Here is a 24,431-nt window from a genome sequence, read left to right on the forward strand (position 1 = left end):
GGGGGGGGGGGGGGGGGGGGGGGGGGGTGTGTGTGTTATAAAATTCTTCTTGGTTTTTTGGTTTTTTCTCAATACCAACAAAAAAGGCTATGTCCTTTGAAGGTCCGAAAAAACCCTTAATCCAAAATTTTTTAATCTATCTGTAATAGCTATGCTCTAGATGTTAGCTTGATTTTGAAAGTTCTTGTTAGATATCCATGCATCTCAAGAGAAATTAAATCTCCTCTCGTGAATATCTTTAGAGCTTGAGATTGAATTCATATGGTTATGGAGGGGAACTATTATGAAATTGGCATAGATGAGTCAATGTGCATGTGGGGTCATGATATTTCCCCTCCCAAATGATTAGCTGTTCTAAGAAAATGCATGCTGTTGATCTTTTGAACAATAGTTTTGCATGAAAGAGAAAAAGTATAGTTAATCCCTCGTGGAACTTCTTATCACTAAGTCTGTTTATCGTCTGAAATGTAATTTGAGCTTTTATCAACTACAATTTCTTTGTTCTGATTTCTTTTCCACTTATGTATAGAATTTGAGAATGCATTTGGAAGCAAAGGGAGTTATGTACATTCCAGTTTCAACACCACCTGTTCTTTCTCCTTTACAACATCATGGTATCATAACCTATCGGCCCTATCCTGCTATCCTAATCTCCTTATTCTATCTTTAACTAATGTTTCTGTTTTTATTTGAAAACTATCACTTGATTATGACTTTACTGACGATTTAAAAAAAAAATGACTTTACTGAGAAAATGATTTTCTTTTATCAGGTTCTGCAGAAGAACCCTTCTCTCTCCACAAAAAGGAACTTACAAGAAAAAATAGACAAGAATGTATTTCAATTATTGAGGACATATTTGGAGATGGCTCTAGCATGCACAATGATCTCATTGCCATCAATTTCTTCGCATTGGTAACTTCTTAGCCAACATGTATATGTGTTTTCACAAACTTTCAGGGTTTCCTTTTATTGGACTAACTTTTATAACCTGTCATTATCTCTCCATAAGGTGAGAAAGTTCGTTAGGGGTATAGATTGCCTTAATTACAAGGACGGTAAGTGAGGCAGTTTCAATGATATGTGTGGGGCAAATTTTATGCCAAGTAATCTAAGTTAACCTTTTAAATAGTAGTTGCAGTTACAGTATACATAAAAAAGAAGCACAAAACAAACATTAAAATATTGTTAAGCTCTTGACGTTCTGAAAATTATGATGCCTCCATTGTGGTCCAGGAAGGTTGGAGTCTTGCAGAGCTTTTTAATGTTCGTTGTGTTGTTGCTGCTCCTTATGTTGTTCCTTACAGGTGATCCATAAGATGTTATATGATCTTGCATAATACTTTTAGTTCTCGCTTGAACCTTTTTCTTTTTTAAAAGTGAAGGATCTTTAAGTCCTTCCCATTTTTTGTGCTATTGTCTCCTAGATAATTCTTTCTCACACATATTTTAACATGGCAAGGTTTATTTTTTTTTTGAAATTCCTGTTGTGTTTCAGATGGTTAATTTGGTCTATTGGTGGAAAATTCAAGTAAAATATTTTGCTTTTCTTACTTCTAACTCTTGCATATCTTGCAACATAGTGCCCCTGCTTCATTTGAACGGCAATTTAAGAGAGAGCTCCCACATCTGTATAAGTATCTCCAGGAAGCCCCTGTTGACAAGGTACAAGATAAATTGCTGTTGTTTATGGCTGCATTAGTTCCTGATGTTCTCTTCATATATCACATGATGTGCTCTACTTATTTTATCCCACCAAGGAAGGGCATCTCTTGTTCTTGTTCTGTTCACAAATCAAATGAGAGCATAGTTGATTTAATTCATTTTGTATATTTGTTTATTGTAGGTTGGTTGGAAAGATGTTATCCACTGGATGTGGCCACTTTTTACTGAGGAATGGGGATCATGGAGAAGTTTTGACCTAAAGCTGAGTGCGTTGCCTTTTACGGTCAGAATCAATGAAAGTTTTTTCTGATTTTGTTTATAGATGAAATAGATTGCACTGTGCTGTGTAGTCGCATTACTGGTTCTTTATTATGTTACTGCTGTTTGAAACTGTCTTTATTTGGATCCAGGATCCAGTAACAGGTCTTCCAACATGGCATTACAGACCACCTTCTCCATTGCTATTGTAAGTTAACTACCCTGAAAAGAATTGTGCATTTTCCAATGCTGCAATTGGATACATGTTATCTTATAATTCTGAATTTGGTCAGTCTTTTTAAGTCCTCAGAATCTCCTTTGTTTAGCATTCTCTGATTGAAGCTGTTAAGGATTTTTATAATCTGTTCAAACTTGTGTTATTTGTGGGTATTTACATCCTTTTTTTTTAATACAGTGACATAAAAAGAGGTTCTTGAATTGTGTTTTAATATATTTGAAATAACAAAAATTTGTGTTACCAGTGGCTTCTTAATTCATATCTTCCCACTCCTGTGGTGTAATTCACTACTTTGCTTTGGTGACAGGTATGGATTTAGCAAAGAAGTTGTGGAGTGCCCTGGTATGATTGCAACGGAATTTCTCTGAAAATCTGTTGTAGATTCTTGTGTATCATTTGCTTGCTTGATTTCCCTTAAGCAAGGTCATTTGAGCCTTGTGAATGGAGCAATAGGTGTTTGGAGAGCTCCCCCCAAATTTACGCCCCCCCCCCCCCCCCCAAAAAAAAAAAAAAAAAAAAAAAAAACCAATTAGTGTAGAAGGGGAATATTTTTTGTGAATTTCACTTATGTTTTCACATAACAGCTTACTGGCCATCAAAAGTTCGAGTTTGTGGCTTTTGGTTTCTCCCCCTTGAATGGCAATTCTCTTGCAACAATTGTGCGGAAGTATCTGCATCAGCTCCTAGAGAGTTAAATGAAAAAAATGAGTTGTGTTCAGTTCACACTAGATTGCAGTATTTCCTTGGTACTTCAGGACAAGAGCCGCCTATTTTCATTAGTCTCAGTTCTGTTGGAAGGTGAATATCTACTTTTTAGTATATTCTGTTCCATTTTTGTCTTAATTATGTACGCTCTAGTAAAAGCATCTCTAAGTCTTCCCTTTTGAAAGCTGTTTCATACTTGAGTTTATCATGTATGTATATTCTTAATTCAGTGCTTAATTTTTATTTTTTTTAAGGGAAAAAAAGGGAAAGAAAAGGGAATATAGTTGCATGGAATTTATTTGTATTTGCCTCATTTTGTATAAAACGTGTAAAGTCTGAAGGCCCAGAAATTATCTGTATATGGCTTAGACGTATTTATCGTTATACACTTGGATCCTACCTCTTTATCTGAATTCAGGTGACTCTTGCTTATCATTTTATCATCTGATTTCTTGTCATAGACTGTCATGCTTCCTTCTCACAGCATGGGTTTTCTGAAGGACCCTCGAGCATTTCTACGGGTACTTGGACATGTTATGGAGATCACGAGCCACAGATTTATTCTGTTGTCAGCAGGCTATAAACCTTTAGATGATGCAATCAAAATGTATGCTCAGGAAGCATCTTCTGGCTCAGAACAAACACCATGCAATGAGGATGGATTTTTTCTTTTCAGCAGCCGTCTCTTTTCTTTAGCCAGGTAAGTTTGTTTGACACTGCAAAGTTTCATTCAACGTGGGACTGGAGAGCCAAGAGTGAGATTTGCTTTTGTATGTAGTTCTGTGCCATACAACTGGCTGTTTCCAAGATGTGCTGCTGCAATCCATCATGGGGGAAGGTGAGAATTATTAGTACGGAGTATTATTTTCTTTACCCTCCCCATCCCCCGCTGCTTCTATTTCCCGCAAACCTTTGATTTACATATTTCCTCGAAATCTTTGGCCTCAAATATCACCAGTGGATCCACTGCTGCTGCACTACAGGCAGGAATTCCTCAGGTTCGTTTTGCCAACCTGCTCTCTTTCATTCTTCCATTCAATTCCTCCCTTACCCTACTCCCGAGCTCGGTTTCTGATCTAACGAAACTCCATATACTTTCTACTCCCAAGTATTTCATGAAACACAGACTCTTGATTTCCAAAACTTAGTTTAGAAGAATGACAGTCCTTCAAATTTCTTGGGGACATACAGTTAATTCATTTATTTACTCTGGTAGGTCATATGTCCATTCATGCTGGATCAGTTCTATTGGGCGGAGAGGATGTTTTGGCTTGGCGTTGCTGCAGAGCCGCTGAAAAGAGAGCACTTGGTACCAGACACAGACGACGATTTCCATGTCACAGAAGCGGCCAAAATGCTCGCAAAGGCCATAAATCACGCGCTTTCTCCTCAAGTTAAAGCACGCGCATTACAGGTCGCTACAGCGCTATCTACCGAGGTACTTGTGAGTCGTAAATCTTTGCAGTGGTGTGGTTTTTGCTGATGTTGGATGTGAGATTGTTATAAACAGCTGAGCTGAACTTGCATTGCCTCATATGTTGACAGGATGGAGTATCAGAAGCAGTGCAGAACTTGAAGGAAGAGCTTAGCTATTCTGAGTATTGAACATATAATATATAAACATAAATGTGCAATCCAACTATCAGCTTAGGCTTTTAGTTGAGATGGATAAACTGCATTGCCTCAGGCTTTTAGTTGAGATGGATAAACTGCATTGCCTCATCAGCTTAGGCTGCTACTGAAATCAAGTATTGGCAAGCTATGCTGCATGGAAACTCTCAAGGATTAGCGTTTCCGTGTTTCTAAAAAGAAACTAGTAAACAATATTTGTGTGTTTTTCGTTTCTTTATTTCTAGTTTTCTTTCAACCTAGTTGGCAAGTGGATGACAAAAATGTTCTCCTAATCGGAGAATCAAAATTTGGCTTTCCTGTGCTTTTAAAGCTTCAAATCAATTATACATTTGAGTTCATTCTTGAAAAATGTTAAAGGACACAAATGTGGATTTTCGTCGTAAGAAAAAAGAAAATGAGATTTTTCTAGCACCAATAGTTGTTTGGATTTTCATTACTAGATGCTATAGGTAATAAGAATATGGATGTCACAAGGCTCTCTTGTGGGAGGATTCTTTGGGATATGTTGACAGGAGAAATTTATGAAGAACCAGATGATTCAGTTTCAATAACTTCACGTCCTTCCGTTGTCGTCCAGCGGTTAGGATATCTGGCTTTCACCCAGGAGACCCGGGTTCGATTCCCGGCAACGGAACTCTTTTTACTTGTCTGTCTTGAATTCTAGATTAATATAATATATAATCAGATCTGTTGTTCATTCCAGTAATTTATTCTGAAATACTAAACAATTAAATATTTAATACTGTGGTGAATACTCTTCATCACAAGTTATGCAAAATAAAAGCTTTTAACGTTAAAATGGATATAGAGTAATGTTACATTGTTACATACCCTTTTAAAATTTATTTTCTAATCTTTTTTTCGTATAATATGATATTTAATTGATAATTACAGAATAATTTTTTGGAGTAATTTTTTGAATTAATTATGAAAGTTATCTAATTCATAAGCATGCAATGAATGAAAGTCACATCATGAAAGAAAAATTATATGAGAAGAAAACATTTTCCATTAATGCACATTCATACTTCGTGTGCAAAGGTTATTTAAGTGGACAAACTATGCAGTTGAGGTGTATGTTCAAACTAGTAGTTTGGTTAGTACAAGGTGTCCACTAGAGTTTAGAATAACTTTATCTTTGAAAGGATAGCGCTTGCAAACTGATGTGGTTACACAAGTGGAAAATATTTATTTATTTATTTTGTTGTTGTTTATGTGTACTGCAAGCGAAGTACAAAAAAGATTATTGTATGGTAACATGTGGCAATTATTTTTTACTTTCTTTATTTTATTTTTAAATTATAATGTGATATGGAAGTGTGATCATTTTTTAAAGTTTGAGAGTAGATTACAAATTTGATGATGTTGAGAGGTATAACTCACTTTTAAAAGTGTGAGAATATTTAACGGATAATGTTAGCCTAATTGGTGATAAACTACAAAATAGATGAGTCATCAAGCTATTAGGTGACTCACTCATAAACTAGTACGTTAAGCAAGTAGGTGAAACAAACTTTTTGAACTATTACTCTCTTGATCAAGCATTATTTGAAATAGTTAAATACAATAATACTTTTTTATTGATTATCATATGCTTAGCATAGTTTATAAAACTCATTTTCTTGAAGAAATTATAAACTTGTCGTATCAATCTCGATCTATCTAGTCATTCCATTTGAAACTTTCAAAAAATCAACGTGTAGAGCTTAGAATAAAAAGTTTTGAAAACTTCAAAATTATACTCTGTACATTGTAAAAAGTTTGGACTAAAATAAAAAAGAAAAAAGGGACCTGTATTAAGTTTCATATTTTCAGTCAATGACACTATCTCTGGCTCCCAGTTCTGGGATTTTTGGCAGCATTTTACCTATACTATACAAAATGTTAATGAAGTTACTTTCTATAACACAACCCCATATTCATGGAGGGGAGAGCGCTCAGGCATCTCCTTCTTGTCCAATCTAAAACTACATTTACCTGGTTGACGAGCTATTGTTCAACGCTATTTTCTAAACCAGAACTGTGATCTTGAACTAAATTCTCCACTGGGTTTTGTTCTGACCAAACAGCTGCATCTGCATACCCAAGCTCGAAGAGCATATCGAGGATATCATCTTCTGCTGGCTCAAGTGCCCAGTTGAAGAGCTGAAATGTTTGAAGAAAGAAGATCATACAAGCCCAACAGGATAAGAATTCACCTGTAGATGTTAGGAAACGTCTTCAATGATTACCTGTCGGGATGTTGCCCTATTTTCAGGATTGCAGTCAGGACTAATTCCAATTCCCCGCAATCCCAGCCTGCTTGCTGGAAAAGCACAAACACGTACCTGAGAAATAAAAGTAACAGTTGTAAATTGCTTCAAGGAGTTTGATAGACATCAATTAATGAAAGGAAAGGAGGATAGAAACTTCTGTTGCGCTTCTACTGATGATATTGCAAATTATAGATGGGACAACTCTGATTTTGCAGAATACGAATAAAAACAAATAAAATACCGTTTCAGGAGCAGAAGTTGGTGGCATAAATAATGTCAAACCCCCATCAATGCAAACTCGATTTCGGAACATTGTGACAGGCCTTGGTGCAAGATATCTGCACTAAATAGCATTTATAGTTCAAATTATGCAATAAACAAACACAATAGCTGAAGTAGCAAGGGGAGGTGTGTACCCAGGAATAAAAGAAGATGTAATGACAGCATTTATGAGGTCCTCCTTAGAATCAAACTGATCAACGAGCAAACCTCTTGGCCTCCAAAGAATCTCTGTTACGGCAACTACAATGAAGGCAATGCTATCAACACTAGGCAAGAAGGACAAGTCAAACTTGTAGGAAAAGTCCAGGAGGGAAAATAATTTAGACTTACTACGAACTCTTCCATTAGACCTAATATGGATGTCATCTGGCAAAGTTTCAATTAAAATATTTCTGAGAACAGCCTGGTGTAGAAAATAATCATGTATTAGATTGCGTCATTGTGATTTGTTTACCAAAAGATAACCTATAATAAAGTTTAAGCTTTGGCAGCAACAGAATGATATCTTGAGCAGTGCACCTATATGCTTTAGTCCCTAGCGACAATGCTTCCCAATTATTTTTTTGTTCAAATTCTTACACGTAAAGTAGGTGGACTGCAGCAAATAATTACACTTTCAAGTAAAGATACTCATTGAATGGAAATAAGCCAACCCTTGAAGATGCCGCAATGCTTGGCTCTTATATACACCCAATGTCCCAATTTAAGATCAATACTTGGTTTTTATTGAGGAAGAAAGAGTAAAAAATTTGTATATAAGATATGGAGTAACATATATTCACATGTATACGTATATATGAAATGAACCAAAGGAAGTCGGTGCATTGTTGTCTCTAGATAGTAAACTTTCAAGACACCTCTATGGCTATGTCTCTAAGAAATATACTGTTTTACGTAATTAAGACTTATAGATAGCACTTGAGCAAACCAATCAATCAAATTTTCAACAAATAAGACAGCAAAAACATGTAAATGATGTAAACAAAAAGATGAATGTATTTAGATTCATATACATATTGTTTCAACATTAAAGCATGTATACCCCGAGGCGAAATGCAGTTCCCTTAAGCCGGCAATCTTTAGCCAATTCTTTAGTTGCTTGTAATGCTTCTTGCATACTGGATCCAGATGCTATTGTCGCACAAACAATAGCTCCAGCAGATGAACCAGCTAAGGGCGTTGTGTCCTGGTTCAAAAAAAACGTATTGTTATGAACGAGCTAAATGCAACTAAATATAATTATGATAATCTATGCTTTTGTAGTAGTAAAATTTCTAGATACTGGTTTTGCAGCATAGTTCTCACCGGAATTAATCAAACTGATGCAGACTAAGAGTTTGTGATAATAAAATTTAGGAATCAAACAGAGATTACAAATGAACGACAAGGAAAATCGAAGCGATATCTAAATACCTTGATGTATCCTTTCTCAATTAGGAACTGAGATACACCGAGATGGTACGGAAACAAGAGTCCGGCGGCGGAGAAGCTAAACCCGGGACTAGTAACCGCCTTTCGCCTCCGCTCGGCTTCTACATCCTTCACACTCTGCTCCCACAGAACCTCCGGCTGGACCGGGTCCTCCACCACCGTCGCAATCCCCTCCTTCCTCTTCTTCCATAAATAGCTCTCCCTCTCCGAATCATCCTTAAACATCGTCACTCGCTCCTCACCTTCCTCCGCATTAATTATTTCAGTACTACCGACGCCTTGGCGCTTCAGAATCCGCGAAGCTAGGCCAATGAAGAGCTCGCCGGTCGCCACCGCAAACGACTTCTTCTCCTCCGCCGTGGACGGCGGCGGCGGCGGCGGTGGTTTGGAGTTGGCTTTGGCTGAGAATTTGAGCGCGGTGGTTGTGCGGAGCGGGAAAGCGAGGCGGAGGTTGCGATTAGGGTTAGGCAGAGGGCGGAGAGGGCGAGGGTTTGAGAGGACGAGAGAAGAGAGCGAAGCCATGGATTCTTTGGCAGTTGGTTAGGAAGAAGAAAGGAACTAAGGAAGTATTTTTATTTTTTTTTTGAAAACAACTAAGGAAGTATAATTCTATTTTCAAAAAAAAAAAAGGAAGTATAATTCTGTTTCATTTCGGCGATGAATTTTATGTAAGCTTACTCATACGACGCCGTACTATTCTAATTGAGTAACCGTTTAGCCGTTTAGGCATTTCGTAAAACTTACCGGGCGAATCGTACAAGATACAATTAGTAGTATGCATAATTGTATTCAATACTATAGATGTAAGAAGTGCATTTAATACAATCAATACTAGTGTTCATTGGTATAGGCTTTTGATAGTGCTTCGCTAGATTAATCTTAAACTCTTCATATTTACTGTGGGACTTGTAGCCATGCTCACAATGTCATTTTAAATCGTGACGTCAAGTCAGACGATGAATCACTACACTAAGTCTCAAAGGTTTTGATAGTGTAATTTTGCTTTGAGGATACGTGAATTATTGTACACTACACAATAATTCTTGTAGATAGTGTGTACTTGAGACAATTAGAGAGATCTATTTATACTAGAGATCTTCCAATTGGAAGTACACTCAAATCGATTACGCAACGTGCAAGCTATTGATGTATGATTGGTGAAGTGGTTATTATTAGTGACGACACCTAATTCCGTGGCTGATTCCAAATTAAATGTGTTTGGAAATAATTGTACTCGTGGACCTAATATCTAGATCATTTGACTGGTATAACAATCTTACAACCCGTTAAATTTTATTTTAATTAATTAAGAACTAAATTACTAAAAGTCAAGGATCTTGTAGTCCAATAACACCAAATTGTTCTCTCGTGATATTGACTTTGTTCTCCTATAAGAAAAGAAAATAGTTATGAACAGATACTGCAGTGTAACAGAGTCAGTAGTATTCAAAAATTACTATAAAATCTTTTTTTTTTTTTTTTTTTGCAAATACTATAAAATCTTATTAAGAAGAGTAACTAAAAATTGGAAAACCTCATCAATCATGCAAAGAGAGTGTAGATCAAAGATCAAATGCTTCTAACGTGACCTAACTTATAGTAACAAACTCGATTTCGGTTCTCTAATGCCATCTAATGAACACAATTACAAAAGACAATAATCAAATGAGATGAATTGTCACAAAAAAAAAAAAAACTATATAATCAAAATAAATGTAACAGAAGAAAACATAATCCATAACTCGTCCAACAATCTGAAACTGTACAGAATTTAATGTCAGAGCAGAACTCCGAGGTTGATCACTGTGGTCGGAAGAGCAACCGCCAACAACATCTGCCATGGTTTGAAGAATGGTGCCATCCCTTTTGCTTCACTACTGCAGGATACATTCTTATCATGGAATGTGCACTGTGTATGATTTCTGCAGCAAAAAAAAGAAGAAAAATACTAATAAACAAAACCGATATAATATGTAATTAACCTATAAGTAACCTATTTTTATTACTATATAGTATTTTTAGATAATAACAATCACGTTCTAGCTGATTATACCAGAAAATACTTGGTCGGGACTAGTATTGGTTGAGGAAGGACCTAAACCGACATTGTGGAAATAGAAACATAGCCAAATGGTCATTGTTGCCAACAATCATATGATTTTTTAGCTCTTGAATCACCGAGAGTTGAAAATTAGGAAAATAGATTGACGACTCGAGTCACTAGACGGACCAAATTTTTTATGACTACTTTTGTTAGTAGAGTAGTCGTGATAGGGATCGGAAATATTCCAATCCCTAAAATAGTCTGGAAAGTCATTTCTGATTGAAAATCATGAATTTTTTCTAATAGAAGTTATTGTGTATATATAAATTTGTTCAAGTGTGGACGCGTCTTAACGTATGAACAGTGCGATTCACACCACTCAATATTATAAAATGCACCATTCAATTGTGCATATTTGTATGATACATTTTCTAACCTGAGTGGTATATATCCGTATATATAGTGCTGACGTTCACATACATCCACACTTGAACTCTACTATAAATATGTGTGTGTATAGAAATTGATACCTGGATGAACAAAACGACACAACATAATCAGTAGCAGAGCAAGTGACAACACTGGTAGGATCATCAAAGGCGAAGCTGTAAGCAATAGGGCACGCGGCCTTGAAGCTCTTGGAATAGTTAGTAGGCAAGCACGACGCCGGCCTACCGAACGCGCCGCGACAGCAATACTCGTCCGTGTCGAACACGTTGCACGCGCTCCGGCACGCCACCGTCTTCCCGCCGGACTTCAAGGCCAGCTCGGACGGGCAATTCTCCCGCAAGTCCTTATCGCATCCGACGGCGCTGCAGTTCCCCTTGCCGTTAACCGGCTTCACCACGATCGGCAAATTGAAGCCGTCCACGAGGCTAACGTCGTAGAAATCGGTCTCGCCGAGAGTGAAATCGGCGATCGACGCCGGCGGCTGGCCGGTTCCCGAGCACTTTAGAGCGCCGCCGCAGCTGCCGGTTTGGCAGGGGGTGCTGCTCCCGTTGCTTTTGTCGAAATTGCAGCCGGTCCGGCCCCATATCCGGCCGTTCCAGCCGGACGGAGCGGCGAACACGGCGGATTGGCCCGGTTTTAGCGCGAAACCGTCGCCGCTGTCGTTGTTGTTGGTGGTTATTCCAGGCCATACCGTCTCTTTGCAATTGTTTATAATGGTGATATTTGTACACTTTGACAATTTTACTCCTGTCCATATATAAAACATGTAAAAAACAATGTAAAAAATTTACAAATGCATCATATGGAGTGGCTTATGAGTTATGACTTTAATTTGACACAATAATTTTAAAAAAATCCCGTAAGTTACAATACTGCGTTTTTTAAAGTTGAACCTTATATTTTACGAGTTGTACTCTACCTATGTATTTTTTAGTAAAACACAAAGTACAACTTTTCGAAATAATTTCTCCATAAAACAAGAGTATACTTTTACGTAGAGGTTTTACACAACGAGTATATTTGATTTAGAAAAAACTAGGAGGGAATTGGCAAGCATGGCAAAAGTCCGACAACGAGGCAGAGAATAAAACTTGTAGTTTATTTATTTTTTATCAATCGAAACATACTCCATTTGAAACATACCTTGATAATAACATTAAAAGCACGTGTAAGTACAATATTACTCAATTCAGAGCTCATTACTTAAAGTACGTGTACATATGTTGCCATTTAATGAAGTCGTATTTTTAGAACATCCACATCTGTTGAGTTTTTACATATCCTTTAGGTAGTGAGGTGGGAGAGAAAATAATGGAAGAAAAAAAGAGAAGCAAAAAAAAAAAAAAAAGCAACGCCTACTAGTTAGAATGGCGGTCACTCTGACGCGCTTGTTCGGGGCGCAAAGTGTGCTTAAATGCACTATTCCAAGGCTTTTTTGTCTTCTTCAAAAAACCTTGTTTTGCAGCAGAAAAAATTGGCCAAAAACTATGCTTCTCGTCAGCCAAAAACTACCTACTCAATTTATTACTATTCCAAAACCATGCAAAGTGCACTGTTGTGGATGCTCTTATAACTATTTCGACACCACTACATAATAGAAATGATGATAGAAGAGAGGCATAAAGTGTGTACCTGAAGCAATAGCAAGCAAAAGAAGGAAGAGCTTTGGAAATGCAGTGGAAGCCATTGAATTGTACGTAATGAAGTGAATGTTAAGAGTGGGTTTATAAGGGTGAGTGAAGAGTAAAGTGAAGTGAAAGAATGCATGCAGAGGCTTCCTTTCTTCTTCACCAATCAAGTGATAATACCTTACTTTGTATTCCTCACAACCTTGTATCCTCTCCCTTTTAGTACAATTAATACTAGTATTTTATTCAAAAAAAATTACTCCCTAATATTTTGTCTCGAAATTTTACTTCATAGTATCAGATTTGCTTCTCTAGAATATGTTAGAAAATACTACTTGTCTCAAATTTTCACTCCATATCAATAGTGTGTTTGGTTCAAATATTGGAATCAGAATGGTAATGAAAATCAAACACATAAAAGTAGACAACACTTTGCGTTCACAAGACACTCCGGAAATACGAGCTCCCATTTGTCAGATATCATTCTTTTCGTGTACAACCGACACTACCATATTGAGTGTCTAACTGGACAAATTATATAGTGGACCGTAATCCATATTATAAGGTGAATCAAACTAATAAACGTTCATTTTTAATATTCTAAGTTCATTTTGAAGTAGTATACTAAAAACAAATATGCAATATACTAAAAAAGGAACTTGTTGTACATTGAAAATGAACTTATGTGTTAGTGGTTCACGATATAATAATTTAGTTAACTGTATTCTTTTTCCCTCCCACAAGGGGGAGTTGTCGTCCAAGCTAATGTAATTGCAACGTCGATGAGGAATATTACACGGTTTTCTGTCAATAGTCATATAATTGAAATAACTAATATTATCATAATCAATTTTAACTCGGAACTATGGCTACATTTTCACATTTAGTCATATGCCCTTTCAATTTGAAACATTATAACTAGAAATTTGACATCGAATATAATATAGTCAAATTAAAGATGTAAAACTAGATGTAAGAATGTCACTATGGTTGAGAACTAACACTAGAATTAACTCATCCTAGTAGTATACTATTATTATAATGATGATTAATGGGTTAATAATAATTTTATGAAAAGGGAGATGGGTCTTACACTTTATACTGTGCTAGGAATAACTTGAAAAGACACAAAGAACTGCAAACACATGTTGTTTATCAATGATCCTCAGAGAACAGTTTAAGATGAACAGGTTCACCAAGGAAGAAAGCTGGCCAAAGAGACTTCTTTAATCAGAATGGTCTGACAGTTCATCTAAAATCTCACTTCATTAGAACTCATAATAGGACAGAACAAGAAATGAGGAAAATTTTTAGGTAAATAAAAGAATGAAAAGCTCTCCACATATAGTTACAGTTGATCATCCCAGTTATTGTTGGATCATTTCGTCAAAGGAATTTCGGGTATTCTCTTCTGGGTGATCATCAAGCAACGAATCCTCATACGATTTATCAGGTGAGAAAAACTGAACAGCTGATCAGCTATACTGCGTAGTAGCTGCTAACTATGTTCGGCTAGTTGTCACTTTTTTCTTAACTATTCTTTTTCTCCTGGTCTTTGGAGGTGCTGCTTCGCCCTCTCTGGTCGAGTCACTTTCACCCTGTTTGATCCCGAGAAGCCCGAGCCCTGAAACAATGTTGTTCTTGGATATAAACCAGTTTGAAGAAAGGTGATCACTGCCCTGGGATGGTCTATTGTAAGCCGCCTTCAAGAGATCATCCGAATGAGCTAGAGGATCGGCCTCAACACCAAGCCAAGCCAGCCTTGATGACTCTCCTACTTGAACATTCAAAACCCTGTATTGAATGGAGTTAAACAATTGTTAAATTGCAGAGATAAGGTCAATGTTGCTAATGACAATTTCATCCCTCAATTAGTAAGGAGAGTATGTCACTCAACAAAATTTCCAGGATGGGCTAAGAATTTATGAGATCACCTCTCCACAGATACTACAAAAAACACCGCCTTTGCATATAAAAACTGTTCCAGTGTTTCACACTTCCATAAGTTGTATGTGCATTAACCTTTGGGTTTCTTGGTTGTTAAGTGATAATTTTCACATTTTCTGATGTGTGGATAGATCCGATATAGTTTTTTTTTGTTGACAAAGTAATTATTTCAGATACACTCTAAATTAATCCTTCTCTATGATCAGGCAAATATTTCTTACATCTTTCTAGGAGAGAGGGGGTGGGGGTGAATTTTTCCACTTTCTTCTTCTAACTTGTATAATCAGATAAAGCTAGAAAGACTTAAAATTATAGGGTAGTGTTCCACATTGATCTAGTACTTCGATAAATACATACCTCAGGGCAGTTCCAAAGAAGAGAGCAACTCCGATAACATCAAAGTAGCCTATCATAGCTCGATCAAAGCCACACAACAACTGATAACGCAGGTTTGCATATAGACCAAGGAAGGCCCCATAACCAAGTGCATTGGTACTCACCGATGGAATACTCACAGATAATCTAGCAAAAGCAATTGTCGCCAAACATTTAGACATAAGAAAAGCATTTGAGAGGCTTATTTATTTATCCAAACTAGGGATGAGAAAGTAAATATTGTCCATTAATGCACACCTTCCCTCTTTTTTACTGGCAGCAAAATTTGATATTGCACCTTGTGCAGCTCCTGCAGTTAATCCAACCATACACAACTTTGCAGCCTTGTAAAAGAATGATTGGAGTCTCTTCTGTAAATCAAATTCTCTTAGTGGATAACTCTTTTCAAAGATATTATTCGGAAGCTTTTGCAACGTGTTTTCCAGATCAAAGCGGAAAGTACTTCCATATGAACGACAAGGAGCAAGTGACCACACAACAATAGCATTGCAGGCTGTTACAGTGAGCACATTAACTAGGGCAAGATCCCATTCTTTCTTTATCCTAAAATAAGATAGATAAGCAACAATATTAATGAAATCAATAATATTTTAGGCAAACATTAAGTGTGCTATTTTCTTTTTTATTTTTGGGGAAAAAAGATTTTGTGGTCCCCCAAGTATATGCTACTAGTTGTTTCGATTATCACTTACAAATGTTTCAAATGTCCCCCCCAATTTTTCAAAAGTGTTGCAATTTCAATCCACAGCGGATGGAACCCTCTAACATGTTAGGATTCTGCCGCCAGGAAGAAAGAAATGGAAGTACTTAAATGTCCATATAAAAGCATTAGAAGGTTCTGTCTATCAAGGAACAGAAATTGCAACATTTTTGCAAGTTAGGGGTGACATTTGCAAGTTTTAAAAGTGAGGGACGAAGGGGCCAAAATTATTAGCCTTTTAAGTAAAAGTGTAAGCCTTTTACTTCCTGCAACACAAGTAAAGCAAAAATGATACCTCTCTTTGCGGTTTTTCACCTCCCACCAAACCGAGCACCCAATTGTGGCTGCTTGCTCAAGAAGAAGCTTGTACAAGAATGCAGGATCTGCAATCATCCTGTATAGTTCAGAACCAATTGAGGAAATATCAGGAAAAGGCTGAAAGATATCCAAGTAAGTATGAAGATTAGCAGTTGATGGCTAATGGAAGAACAATATATAAATAGAAAAAGTTTTGATCAGTTATCTTAAATTCTTAATCTAGGAAACTTTAAAGAAAATTAAAATCAACTTGTATGCCAGTATTAATATCAAGAGCTAAGCAACTTCTAAATATGCAAAAACGAATTCTAGAGAATAAAAGTAGTAAATTGTATCATTATGCAAGAATATTAACATAGTGATCAATCCCAACTAATCCTACAAAAAGGCCTGTTTCCCTCATCACCAGAGGAGGTGAGGCAAAGAAAAAAATTCTGCATTATTTTACACAATATGGAAGTGCCTATTACCTGCCAATGAACCCCCTTGATAGTCCTTGAGGAAGTGAGCGAGAAATGAACCTAGCTGTAGTAGGCCTGGCATTTATAGCCAAAAATTTCACCATTTGTGCAGAGCTGACAAGGCCCTGGGTGCAATCAACATCATAATCACGAAACAGGTTGATGTCATTAAACTACAAAAAATAGACACTTTACCATCTCATATGCTTGCCTAAGTCCAGCAGGTAAATCCATCATGGTCCTCTGCCACTCATTCAGCACCGCATCAACAAATTTTCGGTCAAAAAGCTGGAAAACAATGAAAATGACTATTAGTTCAACTGCATTGATATATCTAAAAGACCTGAAATCTTTAAGGAAGATACTATACAACGCTTGATTTTAATTGAAAATCTTGGAAAAATGAGTTACCTCTTGAAGAATCATTCGTCTCCTAAAGAGTCCGCCTTCACCTCCCTCATCATCATCATCAAAATCATCCATGTAATCATCGTCATCTCCATCATCATCACCCCCATCACCACCACCATGAAAAATATTCTTTCCAATATCTCCACCTCCTCCTCCAGTTGCAAGCTGCCATTTAGCAAATTATATGCAAACAGTTCAGCAAAACAGATGTCATTTCTAGTATTAGGAGGGAGCCAGGCTTTCCCAAGAATAATTTATATAATTAATCTCTTTATTTGTAAGTTAAAAATTATCATTAACCTGTGTTTGTTTCCCAAGCACTTGCTAGAAACTGAAATCAGTAAAACTAATGAAACACAGAATATTTCCTATTAAAGATTACTTGAGGTACAGAAGAAACGCTTGCTACTTCTGAGGTGAAGTCACTAATTTCTATTGAATTCTGTGAAATGAAACCAATCGCAAAGAAGAAATAAAACATAAAATCTCAAATTTGTTGATTGAGTACAAACCTCAGGGCTGGACTTGGTTTGTTTCTGCGACATATCAAGCTTCGATTTCTCCAAAGTAACTGCACCGAGGGAGCCGTATTTCCCTCCCTTCATAACCGGCGCGTACATGGCCGGCGAGCCTGTCGACGATGACGAGGACGGAGAATCCAGCGACGGCGACGCCTGAAAGCAGCGCTCCAGAGCTGCAATGCCATCGCCGTCAACCACGGCGGACGAAGCCTTAATCAAACAGGATTTCCTGAGCTTTCCGGCCACCACCGGCGCCGCGGGCGGCAATAACGGCTTCAGGAACGAAGACGACGGCAAGCTTTTGGAAGTCTGAGTATGCATAGGCATGATTTGAACTGCTTGGAACACTGAATGAGACATTTTCGAGAAATTTCTTTTGGATAATTTTCTCTTCTCTGGTTTTCTCTCTCTGTCGAGCTGAGAGAGAGGAGAAAGAGAAGGAAATTAGAGGTGAGGAAGGAGTTTGAGGTTTTGAACTTTTTGATGACGGGGACGAAGAAGGATTTGGCCGTCCGAGTTCAACCGGCGAATTACACGAGTTAACTCGGATTGAAATTGGGCCGTTTGGGCTATGTTCTTGGGCGTTGTTGATGGTTGGCCCAAGTTGCATAAACCCAGCTCATTGAGATCCAATAATAATCAATTGATATACTATGGACCAGGATCCATCTTGGACTGTGGAGATTGGTCCAAAGCAACATTTAAATTATGGGGTTGTTATGCCGTGGACTCAGGTCCACCTTGCAAGGTGGACCTGGGTCTACATTCACATATCATATACTTTACATTCACATACACTATACTCTACATTCACAATTTGTAAACTCCACATTCACACATTACAGGATTATATGTTTAGTAACTATATTACCACTGTTATGCATTCACACCTTCAAAACTCTATATTCACAGGTCATATACTCTATATTCACAACTCGAGAATTCCACATTCACACATTACAGGGCTACAAGTTGCTAGAACTTCTTAACTCTATTACAGATTCACACATGCATAACTCTATATTCACGATTTCTATATTCCATATTCACAATTTGAAACCTCCACATTCACACATTTATGGGCAACTCTACATTCACACAATCATAAATCTACATTCACGATTTCTATACTCTACATTCACACATTTTTGGACAACTCTATATTCAGCAATATGTTTTTTTTTTTTTAAGAAGATTCAGCAATATGTTTACTAATTTAAAAAAAAAAAAAAAAAAAGACAAAAACGACGTAGTTTTGGACCCAGGTCCACCTTGCAAGGTGGACCTGGGTCCACATTATGTGGGTGTTTAGTAAATGATTGATAGCTAATGGCTGATAAGTGTAATTAATTAAGTTGTTAGCTGATAGTTGATAGTTGATTGAATTAGCTGATTTGACCAGCTTATAATATTAACTAGGGATGGCAATGTGTCCCGTCCCCGATGGGTATCCCCGCCCCCGTTTGAAACGGGGACGGGGACGGGGACGGGGTTACCCGTCCCGTCCCCGAATATTAAAAAAAAAATATATATATATATATATATATTAGGAGTAACCCTAATCCTCTATCATAATCAGACAGTCCAGCCACTGCCTCCATTCCCTCTCGCCAAGCCCATTGCAGCACTACTCCAGCCACTGCTTCCATTCACTTCAATCCTCCATTCCTCCATCAGACAATCAGTCCATCACCGGTCACTCAAGGTCCAGCCGCCTCCACCGCAGCTTATCCAGTCGCCACTGCCTCCTCCACGGCTCCACCACACCTTCGACGGTCGCCTGTCACAACTCCACTGCTCCAGTCACTGCCTCCAAATCTCCAATCCTCCATCAGACCATCATCTCCTCCAGCCACAGCCTCCAAAGCTCTAGCCGCCTCTACCGTAGTTTCGGCGGTCGCCACTGCCTCCTCCACCACAGCTCCGCCGGTCACCACTGCCTCCTCTACCACAGCTTCCCCGGTCGACGGTCACAACTACAGGCTTGCAGGTATGGTATTAAATGTTTAAGTGTTTATGCTTTATCATTACGATTTTTTTGTTGACATAACAATTAAACATGCGTATGGTATATTTGATTGCAGGCATTGGGAGATACAAAGTCAACAAATGGAGATATGAAAAGAAATCAAATAAGAAATACAAACAGTAAGAAAAGCTCATGTATGGTTTTAAATCTTATTCTCACATTTGGTTTTGATTTGTTGCCTAAAGTTGTCTGTTAGATATGCCTATATAGTTAGCCTTACATTAAAAGGCAAAATCACTATTATAAGATACTCAATACAAATAAATAGATCCACTGCACCTTTAATTTCTCTATTTTTCAATCTGTGATTTGTTGAATGCAATCACATTGAATTAACTACTAATATACTATGATGATTCTGGATGAGTCCAGATGAACTTGAAGAGTTGAAGACATGGAGGTATATATATTAAAATTTATAACTATTCGTGTATTGTGAGATTGAAATTATTAACTTGAAGAAATAGTTGAACAATTAATTAAATATTTTGTTCTCTTTCTGCAGATGGAGGAAGAAGATTGTGAAGATTGAAAAATGTATAATTGAAAGATTTTATTATATTGTTATTGTATTTTTATGTAATCATGTTCATTGGAGATGTGGACATTTTTTAGTTTGTTTTTGCTATTTTGGATTGTATTTTGAATTTCTGTAGTTTGTATGTTATTAAAAATACTTGAATGTTAATTCTTAGAACTATAGTTTTTAAATTAACCTATTAGGGCTTATGAATTTCAATTTTTTTTATTTTAAAAAATTGAACTAGTTTGACCGTTTGACTATGGGATTGACCGGGGATAGGGAATTTTTTCAATTCCGCGCTGGGGACGGGGACGGGGAGTATACTCCCCGCCCCGCCCCGCCCCGTTGCCATCCCTAGTATTAGCGGGTTGTAAAAAAAAGTGTTTGATAAATTAGTTGTTTACTTTTAACTGATTGTATGTAAAATGAAATATAAGGTATAAACTTATTATGTTAATTTATTAACTCTTAAATTATTTTTATAGTTTTTAATTATTTATTTATTTATTTATTATTATTATTGTTATGTGTAAAATAAAAAAGAAATAAAAACATGACTATTGTTGTTATGGAAACATAAAGAAAAAAGGGCAAGTCAAATAAACAACAACAAAAGAGATATAAATGTTATGGAGAACAATAAGGTAAAATTGTCATTTCATAATTGGGGATGCTTTAAGCAGGTATGTTGTGCATCATCATATTCAAATAAATTCAAAAAATACTCTCATCTTGAAGTTCTCTAATTTTTTCATCCATAGCTGGTGTATAGTATGTGTATTTAAAAAAAAATGCTAGTTTTGTATGGGTATGTACATAATAAGTTAGCTAAAATGATTCATTGATTCTCATCCTTTATCACTCATCCTTTACTTTTGCCACAAGGAGACATGAATGCAGTCTTAAAGAGAAAGTTAGCCAAAAAGAGATCAACTCATTTGCAAGGACAGAATCTCTCTCCCATAATTCTCCCAAACTCCTGACCTTTTGTCTTTCCAATTCAAGAAACCATTGCATGCATGCATAATGCGTATATATATGCCTTAGCTTTTTTTATATCTTTATAAAACCCTACCAACTTCTAATCCACTCCGATCCTCATTCTTGATGTTCTTCCATCTTTCATGTCTCAGCTGATTCGTCTCTTTTCCAGAACCATAACCTACCATTACTACTGGTGCAGGCGATGCCAGAGAACAATGAGGACTACTGCTTCACCATCAAGTCCATATGAAGAAGTTTCATGTCCCCATTGCTTTGGCCATGCCCAAATTAATGATCATCAATTTGATGTTTATAGGCCTGGGATCAGGTTTCTTGATCCTGCAATAATTAGGCAAGAAGATCTTCGTGGACATCCCGGTCGGATCCTTTTACATGTGAGTTGATACCAAGTTTAGTTTTCTAACTTTAATTTGATGCTTTTGTTTAGATTTAGTTCTTGACAAATAATTTTGTTATGTTACTTAATTATGAGGTGTGGATTGAATAGCACAAGTCTCGAGTTTGAACCCTATGAACTAAAATTAGGCCCGAAAGTGATGAATATGTCCCTGAAGCACGATTTTTGTACAGATCAAGTCACTAGAGTTTACTAATAATGCACATCGATCACCAAATAGTAAATTTGGGTTTCTCTATGCCCACCAAAGCAATATTAAAAAATAAAAATAAAAATTCAAGAATAAACATGGCATTAACTCTTGTTGGGCAGAGCAAGTAAAGAGGCCGTCATGTCTAATACCCAGTGATTGGAAATTGTTGGACAGAAGTCGTTAAAGCTTTAAGGGTCAATTCTAGCACCCGATCTATCTTAAAAAATGTGATGGTAGTCTTCGCTACTAGCTATTGCTTTTGACACGTGAGTAGTAAGCGCTTGATCCTAACAACTCTTAAACAGATTTTAGGCACCGAGCAGAATCCAGTACCTTCTCTACCTTGGCATACGACGGCTTCTCCTCCCTCCGGCGAAAATGGCAGCAGGATTCAAGAATTGAATCAGAACGATAATGACAGCCCAGGACCAGAACCAGAACCATCTTCATCCGCCATTGAAGCCCTGCCAAAGGTGAAGATCAGCCCAGAACACATAATGGCCTGCAACTCAAACTGCCCTGTCTGCAAGGACGAGTTTGAGGTTGGGGTGGAAGTGATGGAGCTCCCTTGCAGACATTTTTACCATTCAGACTGCATTCTTCCATGGCTGCAGACCAACAACACTTGCCCAGTTTGCAGATACGAGGTCCAAGGTTGCTGTCGTCCAAACCATGGCGTCCAGGAAGAGCATTACAGTATAAATGATTTTGGGTATGCAGAAGAAGAAGAAGATGAAGAAAGTATTAGGAGGCCTCTTGTGTGGGGATGGAATCAGGTTCTGTCATTGTGGCCTTTTAGTATGCTGTCATATTGGATGTATGAATCCTTCAATGTTGTGGAAAGTATAACCTCTGCTTATTTTGATGATGAATGGTGAGTACATCATGAAATTACGAAAATACCCCTGGCATGTTTAGACAACCCAAGGTGGGCAAATTGTTCTGTGAACCCAAGTCCAAAGTACACAATTTACATACTGAACATTCAGTATGTAAATTGTATTTTGGACCCGGGTCCACTTCCACTTTACAAGGTGTGTAAATTGTATTTTGGACCTGGGTCCACTTCCACTTTACAAGGTGGACTCGGGTGCACAATTTGCTGTAGGCTGTTAACAATTTGGTACATTTGGAATATTTTGGATTCACCATTACAAAATGTACAAGAGGTTGTGGGAAGCAATAAAGCCTAACCACAGCTTCAACCATATTAATAATGTGTTGACAGATTGTTCAAACTGCACTATTGACAACCATAATATTAAGTTACAGGACAATAAAAGTTCAGTTTCTTCATACAGTCTATTGATCCAAGCATCTGAAGCTGAAAAAACGAGATGTAAGCAGGTATATTCTACTGGTGAATATAACTTATCCTTTGAGTAAACGCAGGTCCGATATTAGGCTCAAATAATAACTCAAAAAGCACTATGTGACCAGAATTATCAGTTCCCCACTCATTGTCAAAGTCTCAAAGACTCAAAGTTCATCCTCCATTCTCAAGTACTCCCCAATATCAGCCTGGTGCAACACCACAATCCCATTAGGGTCCAACTTCCGACAATCTTGTGTACTCTTTGCAGCAACGCCAAATCCCAGTGGCACATCAGACATGGAGAAAACCACCACCCCATCATGCTCACTTACATTCTCCGTAATCCTCCCAACCCCGCCTTTCAAAACATTGTTTCCATACAAAAAGCTCATTTCAGAAGTGGGTTTTAGCCAAACTTTGTGTTTAGCATGGGCAGCTAACAAACTCAATGACTGGATCGTAAGGTGAAACTTGCCACCTTTGGTGAATTTCCCAATTTGGGTCCCAAGAGAGATCAGGTTATCTCTCTTTATGTTTGTAGCTCTCTTGACAAGGGATTCTGAAACATAATAGACTCGGTTCGTTTGGAGCCGGAAGCAATACCGCCCTGGAGCTGGGTCAGGGCCCTCATGTGAGGGGCTTTCCACAATGTTCTTCAGGTTGTTGCCCACAAATTTGTAAAGCTTTTCAAAGACTTGGGTGGTCTCATTCTCATCCAGTGGCCTCATTGACACTTGACAGCTCCTTATATTTCCTCCTCTGATCCGAACTCTATTCAAACCTGACATGAAAATTTGACAACAATACTCACCAATAGGCTATAGACGCAGCACATAATTGGCCATGTTTGATAAAATAATTAGCTTATTGGTCAATTTTAGCTTATTTGACCACTATTAGCTATGTCTGTATGCCTTGTTAAAAAATGTGTTTGGTTAATCAACTTTTTGTAACTACAGGATACTAAAATTCAAAAAGTTACACAAAACAACTTTTTCAATTAGTTTTTTAAGAAAAAAATTATACCAAACAGATAAAACAGATATCAGCTAACAGTTAATTTACCAAACACCTTTTTACAATCATCTAATATTATAACTAGTCATACCTGTAACTCAATTAGCTAACAGCGATTTACTAAACGGGCCTATACATTTTCTATAGAGAAAACAGAGCAGTAATTTAAGCATGTCGAAGAACGAAGAAGTGCCAGCAAATTGGGCAAGAACAAGTTGCTATTTCAGCTATTTCCACAAAGAAACAAACCAATCTTAGCAGATTTAGGAAAAAAAATAGTCATAAAAAAGGTTGGTGCTAAATTCTCCCTTGGTCCAGCATATTGAATGCAAAATAGTAGCTTTAAACGAGAAAAGAATGGGGGAAAATCGCGGCGCTTAGAAAGCGGAGTTGAAGTCTGATGAACAAGTAATAGTTCAGCAACAGAGATTGGCACATACCTCGAAGAGCAATAGAGAGAGATGGTGTTGAATTGGAGAGAGCGAGGACGGTTTTCTGGAGTTTTAGGGTTTATGATACTTCCGCACCTGTGGTTTTAGGTTCAAAGAAATTCGGATTTTATTTTAATATATTCTAGCACAAGAAATTATGAAAGTGCAATTGTCAGTCG

General features: G+C 37.3%; 5 protein-coding genes, 1 long non-coding RNA gene and 1 other non-coding gene across 8 annotated transcripts in view; 3 read left to right on the top strand and 4 right to left on the bottom strand.

Moving 5' to 3' along the window:
* Positions 1 to 24,431, top strand: part of LOC116027221 (sterol 3-beta-glucosyltransferase UGT80B1) — a 713,221-nt gene that overhangs the window by 2,113 nt on the left and 686,677 nt on the right. For both annotated transcript variants that reach the window (XM_031268711.1, XM_031268717.1), the window contains exons 3-15: positions 530 to 614; positions 773 to 915; positions 1,237 to 1,307; positions 1,584 to 1,665; positions 1,847 to 1,948; positions 2,076 to 2,131; positions 2,469 to 2,503; positions 2,746 to 2,959; positions 3,351 to 3,566; positions 3,645 to 3,704; positions 3,825 to 3,864; positions 4,083 to 4,304; positions 4,412 to 4,461. In XM_031268711.1, the coding sequence (XP_031124571.1) occupies positions 530 to 614; positions 773 to 915; positions 1,237 to 1,307; positions 1,584 to 1,665; positions 1,847 to 1,948; positions 2,076 to 2,131; positions 2,469 to 2,503; positions 2,746 to 2,959; positions 3,351 to 3,566; positions 3,645 to 3,704; positions 3,825 to 3,864; positions 4,083 to 4,304; positions 4,412 to 4,461 (1,376 nt within the window). The remainder of the gene's footprint in view (positions 1 to 529; positions 615 to 772; positions 916 to 1,236; positions 1,308 to 1,583; positions 1,666 to 1,846; positions 1,949 to 2,075; positions 2,132 to 2,468; positions 2,504 to 2,745; positions 2,960 to 3,350; positions 3,567 to 3,644; positions 3,705 to 3,824; positions 3,865 to 4,082; positions 4,305 to 4,411; positions 4,462 to 24,431) is intronic.
* TRNAE-UUC lies at positions 5,061 to 5,132 on the top strand. The gene has a single exon. It is a non-coding gene; the product is annotated as a tRNA-Glu (tRNA).
* LOC116027373 (patatin-like phospholipase domain-containing protein 2) lies at positions 6,271 to 9,049 on the bottom strand. Its single transcript, XM_031268959.1, has 7 exons — positions 8,449 to 9,049; positions 8,078 to 8,221; positions 7,366 to 7,438; positions 7,170 to 7,275; positions 6,995 to 7,091; positions 6,730 to 6,825; positions 6,271 to 6,643 (listed from the first exon to the last, which is right to left on the bottom strand). The coding sequence occupies exons 1-7, from the start codon at positions 8,986 to 8,988 to the stop codon at positions 6,488 to 6,490; spliced, it is 1,212 nt and encodes a 403-aa protein (XP_031124819.1). The 5' UTR covers positions 8,989 to 9,049; the 3' UTR covers positions 6,271 to 6,487.
* On the bottom strand, positions 9,986 to 12,686 carry LOC116027570 (pathogenesis-related thaumatin-like protein 3.5). The gene is made up of 3 exons (XM_031269273.1): positions 12,593 to 12,686; positions 11,041 to 11,707; positions 9,986 to 10,388 (listed from the first exon to the last, which is right to left on the bottom strand). Exons 1-3 carry the CDS (start codon positions 12,645 to 12,647, stop codon positions 10,244 to 10,246), a joined length of 867 nt encoding a protein of 288 aa, XP_031125133.1. The 5' UTR covers positions 12,648 to 12,686; the 3' UTR covers positions 9,986 to 10,243.
* On the bottom strand, positions 13,721 to 17,806 carry LOC116027195 (protein RETICULATA-RELATED 1, chloroplastic-like). The gene is made up of 8 exons (XM_031268668.1): positions 17,334 to 17,806; positions 16,822 to 16,986; positions 16,606 to 16,698; positions 16,420 to 16,535; positions 15,927 to 16,025; positions 15,169 to 15,474; positions 14,893 to 15,057; positions 13,721 to 14,382 (listed from the first exon to the last, which is right to left on the bottom strand). The coding sequence occupies exons 1-8, from the start codon at positions 17,700 to 17,702 to the stop codon at positions 14,091 to 14,093; spliced, it is 1,605 nt and encodes a 534-aa protein (XP_031124528.1). The 5' UTR covers positions 17,703 to 17,806; the 3' UTR covers positions 13,721 to 14,090.
* On the top strand, positions 18,919 to 20,082 carry LOC116027915. Its single transcript, XR_004100022.1, has 3 exons — positions 18,919 to 19,332; positions 19,427 to 19,771; positions 19,877 to 20,082. It is a non-coding gene; the product is annotated as an uncharacterized LOC116027915 (long non-coding RNA).
* LOC116027698 (60S ribosome subunit biogenesis protein NIP7 homolog) lies at positions 22,597 to 24,387 on the bottom strand. The gene is made up of 2 exons (XM_031269420.1): positions 24,262 to 24,387; positions 22,597 to 23,585 (listed from the first exon to the last, which is right to left on the bottom strand). The coding sequence occupies exon 2, from the start codon at positions 23,530 to 23,532 to the stop codon at positions 22,969 to 22,971; it is 564 nt and encodes a 187-aa protein (XP_031125280.1). The 5' UTR covers positions 23,533 to 23,585; positions 24,262 to 24,387; the 3' UTR covers positions 22,597 to 22,968.

Source organism: Ipomoea triloba, chromosome 1 (assembly GCF_003576645.1).
Source record: "Ipomoea triloba cultivar NCNSP0323 chromosome 1, ASM357664v1".
Lineage (NCBI taxonomy): Eukaryota > Viridiplantae > Streptophyta > Magnoliopsida > Solanales > Convolvulaceae > Ipomoea > Ipomoea triloba.